A 17,080-nucleotide genomic window follows, 5' to 3' on the forward strand; every position below is an offset into this window, starting at 1 on the left:
AGCTTTGGGGTAGTAAGGGTATTTTCGGAATAGCATTTCGCTTTATGGACACGTGCTATCTCTGAATTTTTCCATCTCTGCCACGTTTTAGCAGAGGTACAGCTGCCGCTATGCAAAAGCCCAAAGCCACAGAATTCCGAAGAAGATCCACACTTCCACTGTTTCTCTTCATTTTGATTACTTTATCAACTCATCTCCTATTTCCCTCAAATCTCTCTTTCGATCTTTTCTCTTACGGCTCAATTTGTGCGTTTCGTGGACATAGTTATCAGGTTAGTTATGTTTTACCTGGAATTTGAATTTCGATTCTTTTTACTCAACTTTTGTGTATTTCTCTGATAATAAGGGTCTTATATGTGTTTGACAAAAAATCTTCAATGAATCACACTTTCTATGAAGAATAGTTTGATGATTTTTATTTTGGGTAATTTTGATTTTATTTTGGGTAAACGATGTGCCGAGCAGTAATAGATTTTTGAGGTTCTTGTGTCTAGTATTTGGTTAAATGGGAATTCTATTTTGATCTTTTTATAGTTTGTTCTGCTTTTTCAAGTTTGCTCTTGTGTCGATTTCTTTGATAGGTTTTAGCATAGTTCCCTATGGAAAATTGGATATGTTGTGACGAATTTGTTATGCATATGTTGTTTGACTTCTTCAGTAGTATATATTCTGCTTTTATATGTATTGTTATTGCCATGCTTTTGATTTTTTTTAATGTGAACATGTGTGACTGTAGGTGATATACCATAAGCTTTTCCCTTTAACAATAAACTTGGAAGATTTGGTATTGATAACTTCTACAAGTAGACTGCTAAGCATATATACATATACAATACATATATAAATATGTGTCTGTGTATGTATGTATGTATGTATATTTAATAGGATACTTGGTTAGGGGAATGAAATACTTTACTTATTTTCTGCTCCGAATGATTCCGGCTACTTTAATGGAAATTACAGAAGGTTTTCATGCTTTATATCGTTGAACTGGAAGTTGTGACTCTATTTTAGCTTAAAGTATCGTTGGAATTCATTTATTCCTCCCAGACCATGAGGGATAATCTTTATGATGTGATGAATGTGGTCTTAAAATCAATGCTAAATTCTTCTCCCCCTGTTTGTCTTACTGCTATTAGAACAATAAAAGGGATGAGTTTAGAATTGTATCCACATGAACAAGATAAACAGTGTCACATGCTTATTGCGTTGCTATTTTAGGCACCTGCAGATAAACACTTTCTACTGCAGTATTGACCTTTGATTTTAGCTTCCTTTATTCCACCTTGATGATTAAAAGATTTTAAACAAACATAATTTTTATGAAAAGTATCATTAGGATTTTTGAATCAACACGTAAGCTAAAGAATTTGAAGTTGTACTTGGCCTGTTGGTCATGAAATCATGATAAAAGGCACGTGTACATCATAGAAAGCTAATTACACCGGATGATTATAGCTGGCCCTTCTGGCCAATACGCTGAATATAGCAAAAAAACATGGGAATTCTCCATAATACCGTTACGATCGGGAAGCATGACAAGCTAGCACGACGACGCAAAGCTCCTTACTTTTTTGTTCTTGAGATTGTCTCATCAGTTTTTTGTTCTTCTATGTACTACTACACATTAATTGGTTGTTATATCTTGCTATCCAATCATTCGTCCACGTAAGCACGGCAAAGCCTAGCCGAAGTGGTGAACACCTTCAATTCTATAACTCTATAATTTTGTGATGTAGATCTGAACACTAACAATGTATATCTGATTATCGACTATCCTAAAAAATGTTTAGTCTTGCATTGGAAATCTAATTTCATATTTTTCATGCCTTAGATGTCACGGTGAGTGAGATGCCTACAAATTGATATCATATTGTACAATCAGTTATATTTAGTAGTAAATTAGTTAATTAGGTGTCACGGTGAGTGAGATGCCTACTGATTGACATCATATTGTACAATCAGTTATATTTAGTGTGCAATCTGATAAGTTGATAAACGTTGTTGAATGGGATAACATAGGCAACATATACAGTGAGCGAAAATTCAATGTATGGTGATAGGTTATAAATATTTGTCCTTCATATTAACAGGGTTTAATTTAATCTCTATGTTTGTTCGTCTTATCATTAACATAATCGAGTTGCCTAACGAGAAAGCCTAAGACTTAAAATTGATATATGGCAAGTTACTACACCTTTTGATCTTTATTTTTCTGATGTAGGTTTGTACTGTGATTAGAATAGTGACATTTGTAAAACTCAAGTTCTCTTAACAATGGATCCTCATCAAACAAAAAAACGTCCTTGCATAACGGCAAAAGCTTATGACAAGAATGCCAACGACGTGAAGTATACAGCAATATGACCATGGCTGAAAAGAATGCGCTTCTGCTGCAACGACGTCTAAAAAAAAGAGAGACAACAACTAATCGTCTTCTCGCAAGTAAAACTTATGTCAATCTTGTTGAACCAGCATCTGTCAAGTAATTTTGCTGCTGGAGCCTCTTGTTCTCTGCCAAAAACAGGTTAGAACATTAAATTCACTATATGTCTTTTCCCACATATATATATGTATATACACACACATATGAGTGCGCATGTGAAACAGTTATGCCCATTTGGTTCTCATGTTTGTTAAAAAAAAATTCTTGCAGCAACCAATGAATGTGAAGTTTGTACGCCACCCGCTGTGCTTCACAAGGTGAAAAATGTGTTGTGCCCTTTTCATGTCTTTGAAAAAGGAAATCATGTAACCTTGATCACTGACAATTCTACATCTGTTGTGCTCACGTGTTTAATCCATAATCGTATTGCATCAGGTTCTACATCAGGCACTTCAAATGAGTCAAGTGCTATATCCTTTGAGCCGATTTTGGTTGACGGTTAGTATGAACATAACATATCATTTCTACTTTTTTGGTGTTTCATAATATTTTCCACTCCTTAAGTCTATTTGGAGTATGCAGGTCATGTAAAGAATATGAAAAAATTGACTAATGTTGGTTATGAAAAAAAGAGAAATATGCTAATAATATCCGATTATGCTCTGACTATGTTCCACTTAAAAAAGTGCCAAATTGTGAATTCTGCTCGGCAAAAAAATTTCAGTATGAACCGCCTTCGTTTTGTTGTGCTAACGGTACAGTTAAGTTGACTTATCATAAAATGCCACCTGCACTGAGAAATTTATATCTAGGATCTTCTGCAAAATCCAAGCACTTCCAGACGTATATTAGAACGTATAATAATATGTTTGCTTTTAGCTCGCTTGGTGTCAGTTACGATAAAGATCTAGCCAAAAGAAACCGTGGTATATACACATTCAGAGTTCAAGGTCAAATGTATCACTTTATAGATGATTTATATCCTGCACAGAGAAGGCCAAAAAATTTGCAGTTGTATTTTTATGATAATGACAATGAGATTGCAAATAGAATGGGTTGCTCTGATAAAATAGATGAATTGATAGTGAGGGAATTGATAGACACACTGAAAGATAATCCATATTCTATATTTTTACGAGCTTTATCTGAGATTTCGAACTTACAGAACTATCACATCGCACTTAAATGTAACTCTGGTTTGGATCAACGAATATTTAACTTGCCCAGTACTACTGAGGTTGCAACAATATGGTTTCATGAGAATGATGTTGGTGCTATTCATGTACCGCACATTCAAATTTATACTCATAGCAATAGAACGCAAAGAGTGAACTACTATTTTAGCTGTTATGATCCTTTATAGTATCCTTTACTATTTCCATATGGCCAAAGTGGGTGGCATTGTGGCATTAGAAAGTTTCATGGGGAAGAAAATATGCCTAAAAATTATGCTTTGTCTGATTTGGAACAACTACCAAATATAAAAAATTTCACCTCCGTTGACGGATATCTTGATATGGAAGATCAAGTTATGCAAAAAGGGAAACGAAAGAGAGATACAGTTTCAGTTCGTGAATACTACAGTTACAAGCTCTAGATGAGAAACGATGATGAAGATGAACTTCTACATACAGGTAGATTACTTCAACAGTATTCGGTTGATGAATATATAAAATTGGAGACTCAAAGATTGGATTTTGTTTTCTTCAATCAAGATTTGTTCAGAATGGATATGTTAAATGGACTTCTTGATATTTTAAGACTTGGTGAACGAGATGCTTCTAATGTTGGAAAACAAACATTTCTGCCAAATTCATTTATAGGAGGGCCTAGAGATATGCGTCAACGTTATATGGACGCTATTGCATTAGTGCAGTATTTTGGAAAGCCTGATTTATTTGTAACGATGACATGTAACCCAACTTGGCCAGAAATTGAGGAACATTTAGCACTTAGCGATGAGGCACAAAATAGACCTGATTTGATTAGTCGCGTATTTAGGGCCAAGATAGAAGAGCTGAAGACGGATATTCTAAAACGAAATATCTTTGGAAAAGTTGTTGCTTTTATGTGCACCGTTGAGTTTCAAAAACGAGGTTTACCTCATGCTCATTTTCTTATTATATTACAGAATGACTATAAATTGTTGACAACTGAAGCATACGATGAAATAATTAGAGCAGAATTACCAGATGCTAATGCAGACTCAGATTTGCGTAAGCTTGTTCTTAAGCATATGATGCACGGTCCCTGTGGTAGTTTAGACCCAACAAATTTCTGTATGAGGAAAAAAATAGGTTCTTGCAAGTTCAAATATCCAAAAATGTTTGCTGATCAAACATCAAAAGGAAATGATTCTTATCCAATTTATAGAAGACGAAACACAGGTGAAGTTGTGAAAGTAAGAGGTCATGACTTAGATAACTCTTGGGTCGTCTCATACAACCCATATTTATTCGGTAAATTCAATTGTCACATAAATGTTGAAGTTTGCTCTGATATAAAAGTTGTGAAGTACCTTTATAAGTACATCTGTAAAGGACATGACAAAATTGCATTTTCTGTACAGAATAATGATGCGAATATAGAAATAGATGAGGTAAATGAATATCGGTCTGCTAGATGGGTATCACCTCCGGAAGCTGTATGGCGTCTCTTTCGTTTTCCTATTAACGAAATGTCTCCGAATGTTTATCGTCTTCAGCTGCATCTTGATGGACAACTTGTTTCTTTCAAGAAAAAATATGGATATAAATACGATTGTAAACAATCCCATGATTAAAAAAACTATGTTGATCGAGTTCTTCTATATGAACAAAACGAATGAGAATGCCATGAAGCTGAACTTATTGTACAGAGAATTTCCTAAATACTTTGTGTGGTCCTCCAGCGACAAAATTTGGGCACTTCGACAGCGTCGTTGTACTGTTGGTCGCGTTGTAACATGTCATCCAACAGAAGGAAAACGATATTATCTTAGATTATTATTGATGCATGTGCGTGGGCCGACATCGTACGAGAATCTTCATATGGTAAATGGAGAACCTTGTAGTTCATTTAGAGAATCTGTGGAAAAAAGAGGATTATTACAGTGTGATAACAGTTTAACGGAATGCATGTCTGAAGCAACAAGTTATCAAATGCCATATAGTTTAAGGCGTTTGTTTGCTACATTATTGGTACACTGCAACCCTACCAATCCAAGAGAACTATGGGAGCAGTTTGAAGAGTCTATGTCTGAAGATTATAAAGTGTTATAGACTATTGAAACTAAAGAAATCCGATATCAAGTTCTGAACCATATCAATGATATTTTGCATTCTATGGGTCACAATGTAAATGAATATCAACTCATTCCACAAACTATTAGGACTTCCGCAGCAGCGAAAGAAGCAAAAGAGATTCACTTTGAAAGAACTATTACTGTAAGTGAAGACGAGGTACAATTGCATGAGAGACTAAATAAAAATCAACTGACAGCATATGATGTAATTATCAATAGAGTATTTTCTAACAAAGCAGGCGCATTTTTCATTGACGGTCCAGGAGGAACTGGGAAAATTTTCTTATACCGTGCTTTACTAGCAACTGTATGGTCTATGGGATATATCGCTTTGGCAACTGCGACTTCTGGTGTTGCTACTTCTATTCTCCCTGGTGGGCGTACTGCACATTCACGCTTTAAAATTCCTATTGATATTAACGAGAATGTCAGCTGCAATATTAGTAAACAAAGCGCACTCGCGAGTTTAATTCGCGATGCAAAAGTGATTGTATGGGATGAGGCATCTATGGCAAATAAAAGAATGCTAGAAGTTTTTGATTTGCTACTAAAAGATCCTATGGATACACATTTTATTCGGTGGGAAAGTAGTTGTTTTTGGGGGTGATTTTAGACAAATTCTTCCCGTTGTGAGAAATGGAAAAAAGGAAGATTTTATTAATCAAAGTTTGTTATATTGCAGCATTTGGGCCAAGCTAGAAAAAATACAATTATGTGAGAATATGAGAGCAAAAACAGATCCGGCATTTTGTGATTATTTTCTAAGAATTGGGAATGGACAAGAACGTCTTAACGCAACAAACAACATTGAAGTACCAAATTCTTTAATTGTGCCTTTCACAAGTGAAAGAGAATCTTTAGATAAACTATTCACAATAACATATCCATATTTGAATTCATCTGGTTATGACGCTTCTTGTACAGACTCCCGTGTAATTTGACAACAAAAAATAATTTTGTCGATGAAATCAACGATATGCTTATTACTCAATTTTCAGGAAAAGCAAGAACATTTGTTGGTATTGATGAGACCATTGAATCTGACAATCAATCACAATTTGAAGATCTATTGCATACTTTAAACCCTACAAGTTTGCCTCCGTATATATTATCTTTGAAAAAGAATTGTCCAATTATGTTATTACGAAACTTAAATCCATATGAAGGTTTATGTAATGGCACGCGATTAAACTGTTGTGAATTTAAAACGCATGTTCTAAGTGCTAAGATTGCAGCAGGTGATTTCAAGAATACGCATGTATTTATTCCAAGAATACCATTATTATCATCAAATAATGAAAAATTACCTGTTCAATTCAAGAGAACACAATTTCCAGTAAGATTGTGCTTTGCTATGACTATAAATAAAGCGCAGGGTCAAACATTGTATTTTGTGGGAATTTATTTGTGTGAACCTGTATTTTCCCACGGCCAACTTTATGTTGCCTTATCTAGAGCAAAGAGTTCGAACTGTGTGAAATTGTTGATTCGACCTCCCACCCCGACTAGCGATGATGATCATTCTACCTGTAACATAGTTTACGAAGGCAATCATGTGATGTTTCTTACTACAAGATGATTCTCTAAGTCTTTTGTTCTGGACTGGATAATTCCTCAGTGGATTATACTTCGTTTACATCTCTAAATGTTAACCAACAAGTATTTTCATCTTCCATTTGTTTTCATCTTGATCTCTATCTAATAGAATATGATTGCTTTTTTGGTGAAGAGTTATTGAATTATTCATTTATGTAATTTTTTATTTCTCTATCTGCTTCGCTAATTCTCTCCTTTTTCTTCTAGGATTGTTGTTGCCTGAGATCCCCATTTAGGTTTGTTTTCCATGCTTCCTAGCTTTTTTGACTTTTACGTTCTCCATTGGTACCGCTTCTAAGTAAGCTTTGCGGTTAATTACTACAAATTGAATTATCTATAAAAACTTTGAAGTTTCAAAGTTGCAATTACAAAATTGCATCATATATCTATAGAAGATTTTAATGGAAATACCAACATATCTAATATCTTACTTTCATGGTGTTTTACATCTACATTTGGAGTGGCTTCTGTTTTTCTTTTACTTTGTTCTTCCAGTTATATAACCTTATTCATTCTTTAGTGTTTACCTAAAATAAAACAGTGTTAAACAAGACTGATGAATGGTTGTACGATGAATTACTAACCTTGCTAGGACATTCTGCGGTCATTGAAAATTATAACTGGTGACAATTAATTAATCATTCTACGATTGTTCCTGGTGCAAGATGGAGGGCTAATATATTTTTATTGGAATGTTGCATATAGGTAAAGCATATTACATTACTGTAGCATGATGTTTTTAGGTGGTGTTCTAAAATTTTTTGCTTTCTCTTTAGAGAAATATAATATGTACATGATGATAAATCTAATATTTGGAAAAGCCAAAAAGAAAAAGAGAGCAAAACAAATGCATTCCGAAAGCAAACGCAAGCCTGATATGTCTACAAATCTGTATGTTTCATTTCTTTCGCTACTTGCTACTTCTCAATTTCGCCAACATCTGTTTTGACTCTTTAAGTCTCCTCTCTGGTGGATCTATGAAAAATTAGCACTAAACTTCTCCATGATTTTTCCTTGCAGTTGGTGTGCCAGTCAAGAAAAACTTTCCAGGTTTGCTTCTCCGACATTTCAACAAATTTTGCCGTTCTTTGATTAAAATATTTTAAGATTTATTATAACTGACTTGACACACTTTCTTATTATCCTAAAGTCTAATCATTGGAGCTTTTCTGTCACGTGGAAAAGGTATGAAATTGCATTTGCAGGTAGTATAAAATTAACCTATATTTTTTTAGCAAATGAGCTATTACATTGTTTGATAAATGCTATTGATGTTATCTTTGAATAGGTCATCAAGCAATATTGAGTTATCGATCATTTTTTTTTGTTGCAAATGTGAGAAAATAAGAAGATGATATGTTACTATTAGAATGTGAAATGAATATGATAAGCCAACTTTTGAAAGAATTTTCATTTTACATGATTGAATGGATATTCATATTTTCCTCCTTTAATTTGTTGGACTTTGTGTTTTTTATTTTGCCTGGTATAACGATTAAGCTCTATTCTCCTACTGTTTGCTAACTCAACTGCTTTTAGAATTTTGGACAGAAATTACATAAAATTTTGGTACTTTTACTTCATTTATTTTATTTGTGTAAAAGAAAAGGCCAAAGCTAAAAAATGTGTTGTTGGCTACTCAAAAATACCACATTCTGTTAAGTCGAAAGATTTCAGCTGTAGTTGTTGGGGCAAAATGTAAACCTATATTCCACCCGAAAAGGAAAGAACTTTACATCAATTAATTTTGCCTATCCAGAAGTTTGTGACTACTTGCATGTGCATATTAGATGAGGGAATACAGACATGAATATGGTAGGTATTTGATAAAACAAAAACACCCGAACAAACAAGGTAACATTAATGATATAGTAAAAAATAGATTTATATATATTATTCTCCCTATAGAGTACTACATTTACTATTTTACAAAGGAAAATAAGTAGTATATTCATCTTTAAAAAAAAATTTAACCCCAAAAATAATATTTTTTTGTTAAATTAATCATTTTTATGTAGATGAGCAAATAAAGTTGTATTATTAATATGATCATTAAGGGAATAAGTAAGTTGATGGCTCTTTTATAATGAAATATTGCAAAAAATTTCTTTTAATGTTTCTTGTTCACTCTATAGATGTTTGGAGTACCCAGGTTTCGAAGTTTAATCACCACTAAATGTTCTTACAGTTTAATTTAACTGAGAATATACTACTGACAAATATACTTCTGACTCCAATATTATTACTGTAGTGTAGAAACACTTAGTGATGACATAACAGTTGTACGAAGGGATCACGAACACAGATTTCAAACCAAGAAAGGAGAATAAGAAATGATACAGCTCGAGAAGAAACCAAGAGAAAACAAATAACTCTTCAAGAAGACACAGCCTGACAAGAAACGATCAGAGCAAAGACAAGGTAAGTGTTTTTCCGCTATCTAGAGAGATTTACAATGTGATATGCTCATTGAAAATTGGCACATATGCTTACACTTTTTATTTACTTTATTTCACTAGCTTTTTCTTCTACTGATGTGTAAAGGATATGCCTCCATCTCTGATAGAATCCAACACTAAAATATAGTTGTTTCATTACAAGGTCCACAATTGAATACAAGTAACTGTCATCTAATTCCATTATGTGCTAAATACATGCATGATAACGTACTTGAAATGTCATTATTCAAAATTTGTTTATTTAATCCGGCCAAGTGATTCCATCTTTACTACTCAGAGATCTATTTTGTTTTAAGTTATTACCATATAGGCCTAATAAGTATATCTTTTTCCTTTGCGAACAGGTCAAGTCTATCACAAGTTTATCTTCCCAAAACTATTTGACAAACTTTTTGCACACATGAAATATTGAAGAGGGGTTCCTTTGCGAGCAGGTCAAGTCTATCACGAGTTTATCTTCCCAAAACTATTTGACAAACTTTTTGCACACATGAAATATTGAAGAGGGGTTCCTTTGCGAGCAGGTCAAGTCTATCACGAGTTTATCTTTGCCCAGGTTTGTCATTTATGGCAAAAGGACTTTCTAACTGTATGAGAAAAGATTGCTTAACAGATGCAACCCTTGCATCAGGCACTGGCGACTATCCTCTGACAACTATCCTGAAGAAAACATTCTGAATACATTAGAACTAAGTGACCGGGTTGGTCCCAATACCGGGTATATAAGCAGTGACTTCAAATCCAGAGGTATGCAGGGTTGTTCATATTTCCCCATTTGCTAATAGATTATCAATGCATCTTCCATATCATCTTCAGTTCCTGAGATGCTTTTCCAATTATGAAGCTTTGAGGTTCTCCTTGGCCATATCGACACTTGCAAAGAAGTTAGTCAAGCGCATGATTGAGAGGAGCTCTAACTCTGTTGGAATTTCTATCCACCTTCGCTTTGAGGAGGTACAATCTCTCTTCTTAGTTCTGCTTGCAAAGGATTTTCTGGAAGTCCATTGACACTGTTGATCTACAATCTAATGATGCAAACTCCAACTTACATGTGAAGGACATGATAGCCTTTTCATGTTGTATTTATGATGGAGGAGTGGTTGAAAAGTCACAAATGGATGTGGTACGTGAGAAGGGATGGAGGAAGAAGTTCAAACAAAAATATCGTGTTATTGCACCTGCTGTCAACCGCATAAATGGAAAATGTCCTATGACCCCTGTAGAGGTTAGAATTTATTTTTATCTGTTTCCCTTCAAATAAAATTGGGCTTCCTATCAGGAGAAAGAAAATGGATGTATCAGTATTACACTACCTAAGTGACATCCTGATCTAACTGTTTTATTTCTCCTCAGGGGAAAAGCTAAATTTTATAGGCTGAATGCAGCTCTTACGTCTTTAGTGGTAAAAGCGAAAATATTACACCAACTTGCTGTATTTCAGCTTTGAACACCAGCCAATTCTCAATTAGAAATACATTGTATAATTGACAAGCTTCCAGAGTAGATCTGGAAGAAATTATTTGTTATACTTGGAGCGTCTACTACAAATTGCTACAAGTCAAAATTGCATTTTAGAAACAGCGAAATGTTAGAGGCTGACATTTCATCTTAGTGCACTCTTTTGCTGAATGTATCTTTTAGGAGGCCTAGGTCTCTATGAGGTTTGATGGGACACATGCCAATGTTGACCTTCCGAGGAGTCAACAAATTGTGAATCATATTTAGTTTCTCTGCCTCAAACACTATGTGTTTCTTCGCAATGATCTTTCTTGATGAATAAAGGCTGGGGTTAGGATAGATACAGGGAGTAAATGTATCTTTCTCTCCTTTTTTTTGGTATTTTTCTAACTACTCTGGTAATCGAAAGAGGTGAATATATTATTGGTATAACTTGTAGAAGCTTTATGTCTAGGAGAACAGCTTGTAGAAGTTTAGGCTGTCAAAACCTATTCGAAGTGGAAATGGATGGTCTATATTATATATGATTAACTCCCTTTTTTTGGTTTATTGGCCTCAAAAAATGACTTCTATTTCCTGCTATTATTGCAGTCATAATCTACCATATGGTAGTCGTATATATAAATGAGGATGTGAGTTCAAAAGGGCATTAATATATGATTTTTTTGTTTCTAAGATAATCTTACAGATGAATGCATCTCACAAGTTTATTCACAGCTCTCTTAATTGTTAATAATTATTGCACATAGTTTTTGTGGGTGTTAGATATCCCTGAGTTTATTTGAGCAGATTGTACACTCTTATGTGAATCATTAACACGCTTAATTCATCTTCATAGCAGAGTAGAAGACGCTCAGCTGACTGACAAATTACTAGAGGCCATTTTAGTGCGTGCAACAGTACCAACATGAAAAGCTGGATGGATAGGTGAAGACAGTGCGCATGTTGCTAAATACTGTTAGAATCACATTTATGTATGTAGTTATGACAGTTAAATACAATCTCTCTTTAGCCTATAGTACTTACAAAACCTTTAGGTATACAAAAACCTTTTCCATAACATGTTTCTTTTCGATGGTCCATGATAGATTTAAGTACCTATATAGCTTTATTAACAAAAATACTAAATAGTCGTTCGGCCCGGGCATAGCCCGGGCATACCCTCACTAGTACTATTATAGAAACAGCTAGCGAGAGGAGCTTGGGGTCGTAGGGGTAGTTTGGGAATTTCAAATATTTTAGCTTTCTACACACGTGTTACCTTCGATTTCGGTTCATACTGCTGTTTCTTCGGATTTTCATACCTTTCTCAGTTCCTCTTCAAGTTATCTTTGTCTCTTCTGGTCTTTCCTCTTGCGGCTCTGAAACTTTTATCAGGTTAGTTATGTTTTGCTGGATTTTCTTTTCCTTCACTTCAACTTCTGTGTATTTCCTCGAGAATAAGGGCAAAATTTTACAATGAATCAAATTTACTACTTGATTTTTATTACTGTCTTCAGATTTAATTTCTTGGTTCGCTTGGGTGAAGAATAATCTGGTAATTTTGATTTTGGGTAATTTTGATGGCATTCTATTTTCATCTCTCTGTAATTTGTTTTGCTTCTTCAAGTTTGCCCACAAGTTTAATTGGTACAAATCCTTGATAAGTCTCACTTTCCTTAAATCATCCAAAGTTTTGCCCTCTCTTGAATCTTCTTATTTTTTCTTCAACTTGTTCCTGAAAAAAATTTAAAGAAAGGAATTTCAGAAGACATGATGTTATAGTTGTGACAATTTAAAAGTATACAATAAAGGAAACACAATAAAGGAAAACGGAGCAAAAGTGCAATGCACCTGTTGAGACCTTTGTTACTATAATTGTGAGAATGAAGGAAAAGAGTAAACAAGAAGCCGGTATATGGATGGTCTGAAGTGGTCGATGTAGTGAACTGCGACCCCTTTATGTTCATACAGAACATCGTATCTACTTCTCAACTTTCTTTTCCCCTAAATATTAGTACATACTTTCAATTACAAATATTGTTAGTATCTTAAGTCAAACCGCATTGATAAAATCATATGAAAATGAACAAGTAAACTTAAGAATTAATTGGTTTCTGCTGCTTTGCTTTTACTTTTCACTTGACTTTGTTTCTCCTCTCAATTATATTCGTTATTTGTCTTGTTATCCTCTTTGTTCTCAGAATATGCTTGTAGACTAATGAATTAACAAAGAGAGTTGTATATTAAATCAGTTTGCTCTCTTTTGTATTTCTATCCTTTAAGTCTATGTTCTTTTTGTGTATTTAAGCGTTACTTTTTTGTTCTTGAGATTGTCTCATCAGTTTTTTTCTTCTTCTATGTACCTACTACACATTAATTGGTTGTTACATCTTGCTATCCAAACAATATTTCAGTTTCTTTTGTTCTGGATAGTTCTCATCCGTGAAGCAATCAAATGGATACTTTACACTGACATCTTTTCTTGGATAATAAGTAACAACGTCTACTTCCCAAGTAATAATAATGGTTTCCACTAACTAAGCCTATTCTTGGTCTTACTTATGTCAGAACATGTACTTGGTGGAAGTATATCACTCATTTTAACACAGCTGTTAGGTGCTCATTCATGAACTAATCTTCTCTTTTGTTGACAAAAGCAAGCAATTTAAAATCTACTTCAAACTGTAGCTCAGTTTTAGTTAAGATTTCTTCTTTTATGTGTCTCAGACTTTGGAACAGCTAAGCTAGCTTCTCATGGGTACAGGAGAACAGCTTGCAGAAGTTTAGGCTGGCAAAACCTGTTCTTTCCATTGGTGGAATCCTACAAGTGGAGCTCTTACGCAGAGTTCAAAGACAAGAAATGGATGGTCTATATTATATATGGCTAACTCCCTCTTTTGGTTTATTGGCCTCGAAAAATGACTTATATTTCCTGCTATTAATGCAGTCATAGTCTACCATATGGTAGTCGTATATATAAATGAGGATGTGAGTTCAAAAGAGCATTAATATATTATTTTTGTGTTTCTAAGATAATCTTACAGATACATCTCACAAGTTTATCCACGGCTCTCTAAGTTGCATGTAGTTTTTGTGGGTGTTGGATATCATTGAGTTTATTTGAGCAGATTATACACTCTTATGTGAATCATTAACACGCTTAATTCATCTTCATAGCAGAGTAGAAGACGCTCAGCTGACTGACAAACTACTAGAGGCCACTTCAGTGCCTGCAACAGTTGGATAATACGAAACAAAAGTAAATTAAAATTTAAGTATTTTAAGTGGGTTATGGTAATCTCATCAGGGGGTAGCAATATGCTCGATCTCCTAACCATGCTTTTTCTCTCTTTCTCCTTCTGCAGAGAAATCATTTTTGGTGCACTGCAAGAAGCGTATGCTCATGAAGTTGGAGGAGAAATTCAAGAAGGAAAAAAGAGTGCTGGATGGATAGGTGAAGACAATGAGCATGTTGCTAAATACTGTTAAAATCACATTTTTGTATGTAGTTATAACTGTTAAATACAATCTCCCTTTAGCCTGTAGTACTTTGCTTTATAAAGCATCCTAACAAAACCTTCAAGTATACAAAAACATATTCCATAACATGTTTTTTTATGCCCCAGCATAGATTTAAGTACCTATATAGCTCTAAATAGTCGTTGGGCCCGGGCATAGCCCGGCGTACCCTCACTAGTAGATATCGGTAGTAATAAGTGAGTACAGTTTTTGGACGGAATTTCGACGGAGAGAGAGAGATCAGCACGTGATAGGTTGCAATTGCATAGACCGTAGCCAGTAGGTTCTAGTAGATGATATGGATAGATTCCTAGCACTAATGTTAATATATTTGGGATATTTGTATCTTTTTTTATACTTTGTTATCAGTATTATCGAGATTAGAAAAATAACTCTAATCTCTCTACCCTAGGGTAGGGGTAAGGTCTGCGTATATACTATCCTCCCCAGACCCCACTAAGTGGGATTATATTGGGTTGTTGTTGTTGCTGTTGTAAAAATAACTCTAATATAAAATTTGGATTTTTTGTGTGCAAATTTTCCAAGAAAACTCATAGCCGCTATCTTTCTGGCAAGCATTGGGTAACCTGCTCACTGTGCAATAGCTCGCAAATCACACATGAGATATAAACTGCGCTAGCAAACCCGGTGCGACCAACTCTAACTGAGAAGACTGCTGGTGAGGGGAAAATAATTCTGATATAAGATTTGGTATTATTTATATATGTTTGGTTGATATTTTGTAGGTACGAGGAATATAGCTTATTGACTAGAACCGTTAATTTGGCATTGGTTTGCGCGGCCGACCTAGTCTAGTCCTTCATGATAAGGTTGGACTAAGAATTTTTGAGCCTATTTAGATTGAGACATTTTAGTTAGGTTCAAGTAAGTTCGTTGGCCCTTGAGGCTTGATTTGAATGAAAGGATGTAAGGAACTAAAAGTAACTAGAACAGGAGCTCAAACTCTACTTACAACACATTGAGGTCCATTTGAGGAGCTTGTTCTAACTTTTAATGGATAGAGGGTCTACATTTGCATCTATACCCGCTTTTTGGGTCACGTTTTAACTTGTGCCCGCTTTGCAAAAAAAATTACAAGCGTACCCACTTTTTCGCGTAACTTCAGCATACGGGGCTAAAGTAGCAAAGGCAATCACGCAAAACTTCAGCATTCTAGTAGACGGGCCTAAAGTAAACCAAGTGTACTGAAGTTTTTGTTTGTAATTGCTGAACTTAAGCATAGTAGCTGAAGTTTTGTTCTCTATTTGTTGAAGTTTTTGTTTGTAATAGCTGAACTTAAGCATAGTAGTTGAAGTTTTGTTCTCTATTTGCTGAAATTTTTATTTGTAACTGCTGAACTTAAGCATAGTAGCTGAAGTTTTATTCTCTATTTGCTGAAGTTTTTGTTTGTAATTGCACTAAATAAGATAAAGTTTTTTGTTCTGGATTCATTAGTTTTGTCATTAAGCTTTTTCAAAAACTTCAGCACTAAATAAGCTGAAGCTTTTTTGTCCTGGATTCACTAGTTTTGTCATAAAGCTTTTTCAAAAACTTCAGCACTAAATAAGCTGAAGCTTTTTTGTCCTGGGAAGATGCTGAAGTTATTTAGTTCATTTGTAAAAATTTCAGTACTATATAAGCTGAAATTTTTGAAAAAACTTTCTAACATACTAGATAAATAATCAGATTGTCAACAGTATCTAAATCATAAATTTTGAAAACAATGAACGTGAAAAGAACAGAATTATCATGAAAAGAATCACTAAGTGTGACCTTAAACTTCACGTACGTGGAAATATTCACAAATTATTGTCTACTAACTTACGTAATTATTTATAATTTATTTTTAAATAATCTGATAAACATACTTATGGCAATAATCCCGTGAACTGATGTTTCATAGCAGCAGAAGAAAGAAGAAGAAAGAATAAGAAGAAGAAGAAGAAAGAAGAAGAAGAAGAAGAAAAAGAAGAAGCAACAGAAGAAGAAGAAGAAGAAGAAGAAGAAGAAGAAGAAGAAGGAAGAAGAAGAAAATGAATAAGGAGAAGGAGGAGCAAAAAAGGGGTTGAAGTTGTTTAAAAAGTGAGTATAAGTTAAAACTTTTTAAAAAAATGGGTATAGGTTAAATGGGGGCGACCAAATAGGGCGCCCCTCTACTTCTTTGAGATTAGACGGGATACTTACTGGGTACATATTGTTTATGTACTCATACTACACTTCTGTACTTAATTGTACATGATCTGAGGCAGGTACATCTGGTTACCAGTCCGGTGCGCGCCCCTAAGTTAGTGACTGAGACTTCCACAGTGAGCTGATTTCCTTCCTATGCCGTTCAGCAGCCGAATGGAGTCTTTCTTTACTTTTGTTGTTTTTTCTATCCCATACAGTAGGATAGAG

General features: G+C 34.5%; 1 protein-coding gene across 50 annotated transcripts; it reads left to right on the forward strand.

Moving 5' to 3' along the window:
• Positions 1–94: 94 nt before the first annotated feature.
• Positions 95–14,772, forward strand: LOC107801873 (O-fucosyltransferase 10-like). 50 transcript variants are annotated; one of them, XM_075220007.1, is made up of 16 exons: positions 95–272; positions 2,225–2,527; positions 2,657–2,703; positions 2,822–2,884; positions 7,473–7,501; positions 8,286–8,315; positions 8,416–8,450; positions 9,517–9,686; positions 10,159–10,280; positions 10,356–10,471; positions 10,569–10,678; positions 10,782–10,949; positions 12,021–12,109; positions 13,892–14,031; positions 14,342–14,423; positions 14,530–14,772. In XM_075220007.1, the coding sequence occupies exons 2-8, from the start codon at positions 2,455–2,457 to the stop codon at positions 9,519–9,521; spliced, it is 282 nt and encodes a 93-aa protein (XP_075076108.1). In that variant the 5' UTR covers positions 95–272; positions 2,225–2,454; the 3' UTR covers positions 9,522–9,686; positions 10,159–10,280; positions 10,356–10,471; positions 10,569–10,678; positions 10,782–10,949; positions 12,021–12,109; positions 13,892–14,031; positions 14,342–14,423; positions 14,530–14,772. The 50 variants fall into 50 exon arrangements, 40 of the variants coding, with proteins under 40 accessions (XP_075076108.1, XP_075076097.1, XP_075076080.1 ...); XM_075219996.1 differs by having other exon boundaries at positions 9,522–9,686; positions 10,069–10,280; XM_075219979.1 differs by adding an exon at positions 13,733–13,780 and having other exon boundaries at positions 9,522–9,686; positions 10,069–10,280; positions 12,024–12,156; positions 13,929–14,423.
• The last annotated feature ends 2,308 nt before the right edge of the window (positions 14,773–17,080 follow it).

Source organism: Nicotiana tabacum, chromosome 8 (genome assembly GCF_000715075.1).
Source record: "Nicotiana tabacum cultivar K326 chromosome 8, ASM71507v2, whole genome shotgun sequence".
Classification (NCBI taxonomy): domain Eukaryota; kingdom Viridiplantae; phylum Streptophyta; class Magnoliopsida; order Solanales; family Solanaceae; genus Nicotiana; species Nicotiana tabacum.

Coding starts and splice junctions, on each gene's coding strand:
- LOC107801873 (XM_075219977.1), top strand. CDS start 2,455: ATGTCAATCTTGTTGAACCAGCATCTGTCAAGTAATTTTGCTGCTGGA. Junction 2,528..2,656: donor TTGTTCTCTGCCAAAAACAG/GTTAGAACATTA, acceptor AAATTCTTGCAG/CAACCAATGAATGTGAAGTT. Junction 2,885..7,472: donor TGAGCCGATTTTGGTTGACG/GTTAGTATGAAC, acceptor TTTTTCTTCTAG/GATTGTTGTTGCCTGAGATC.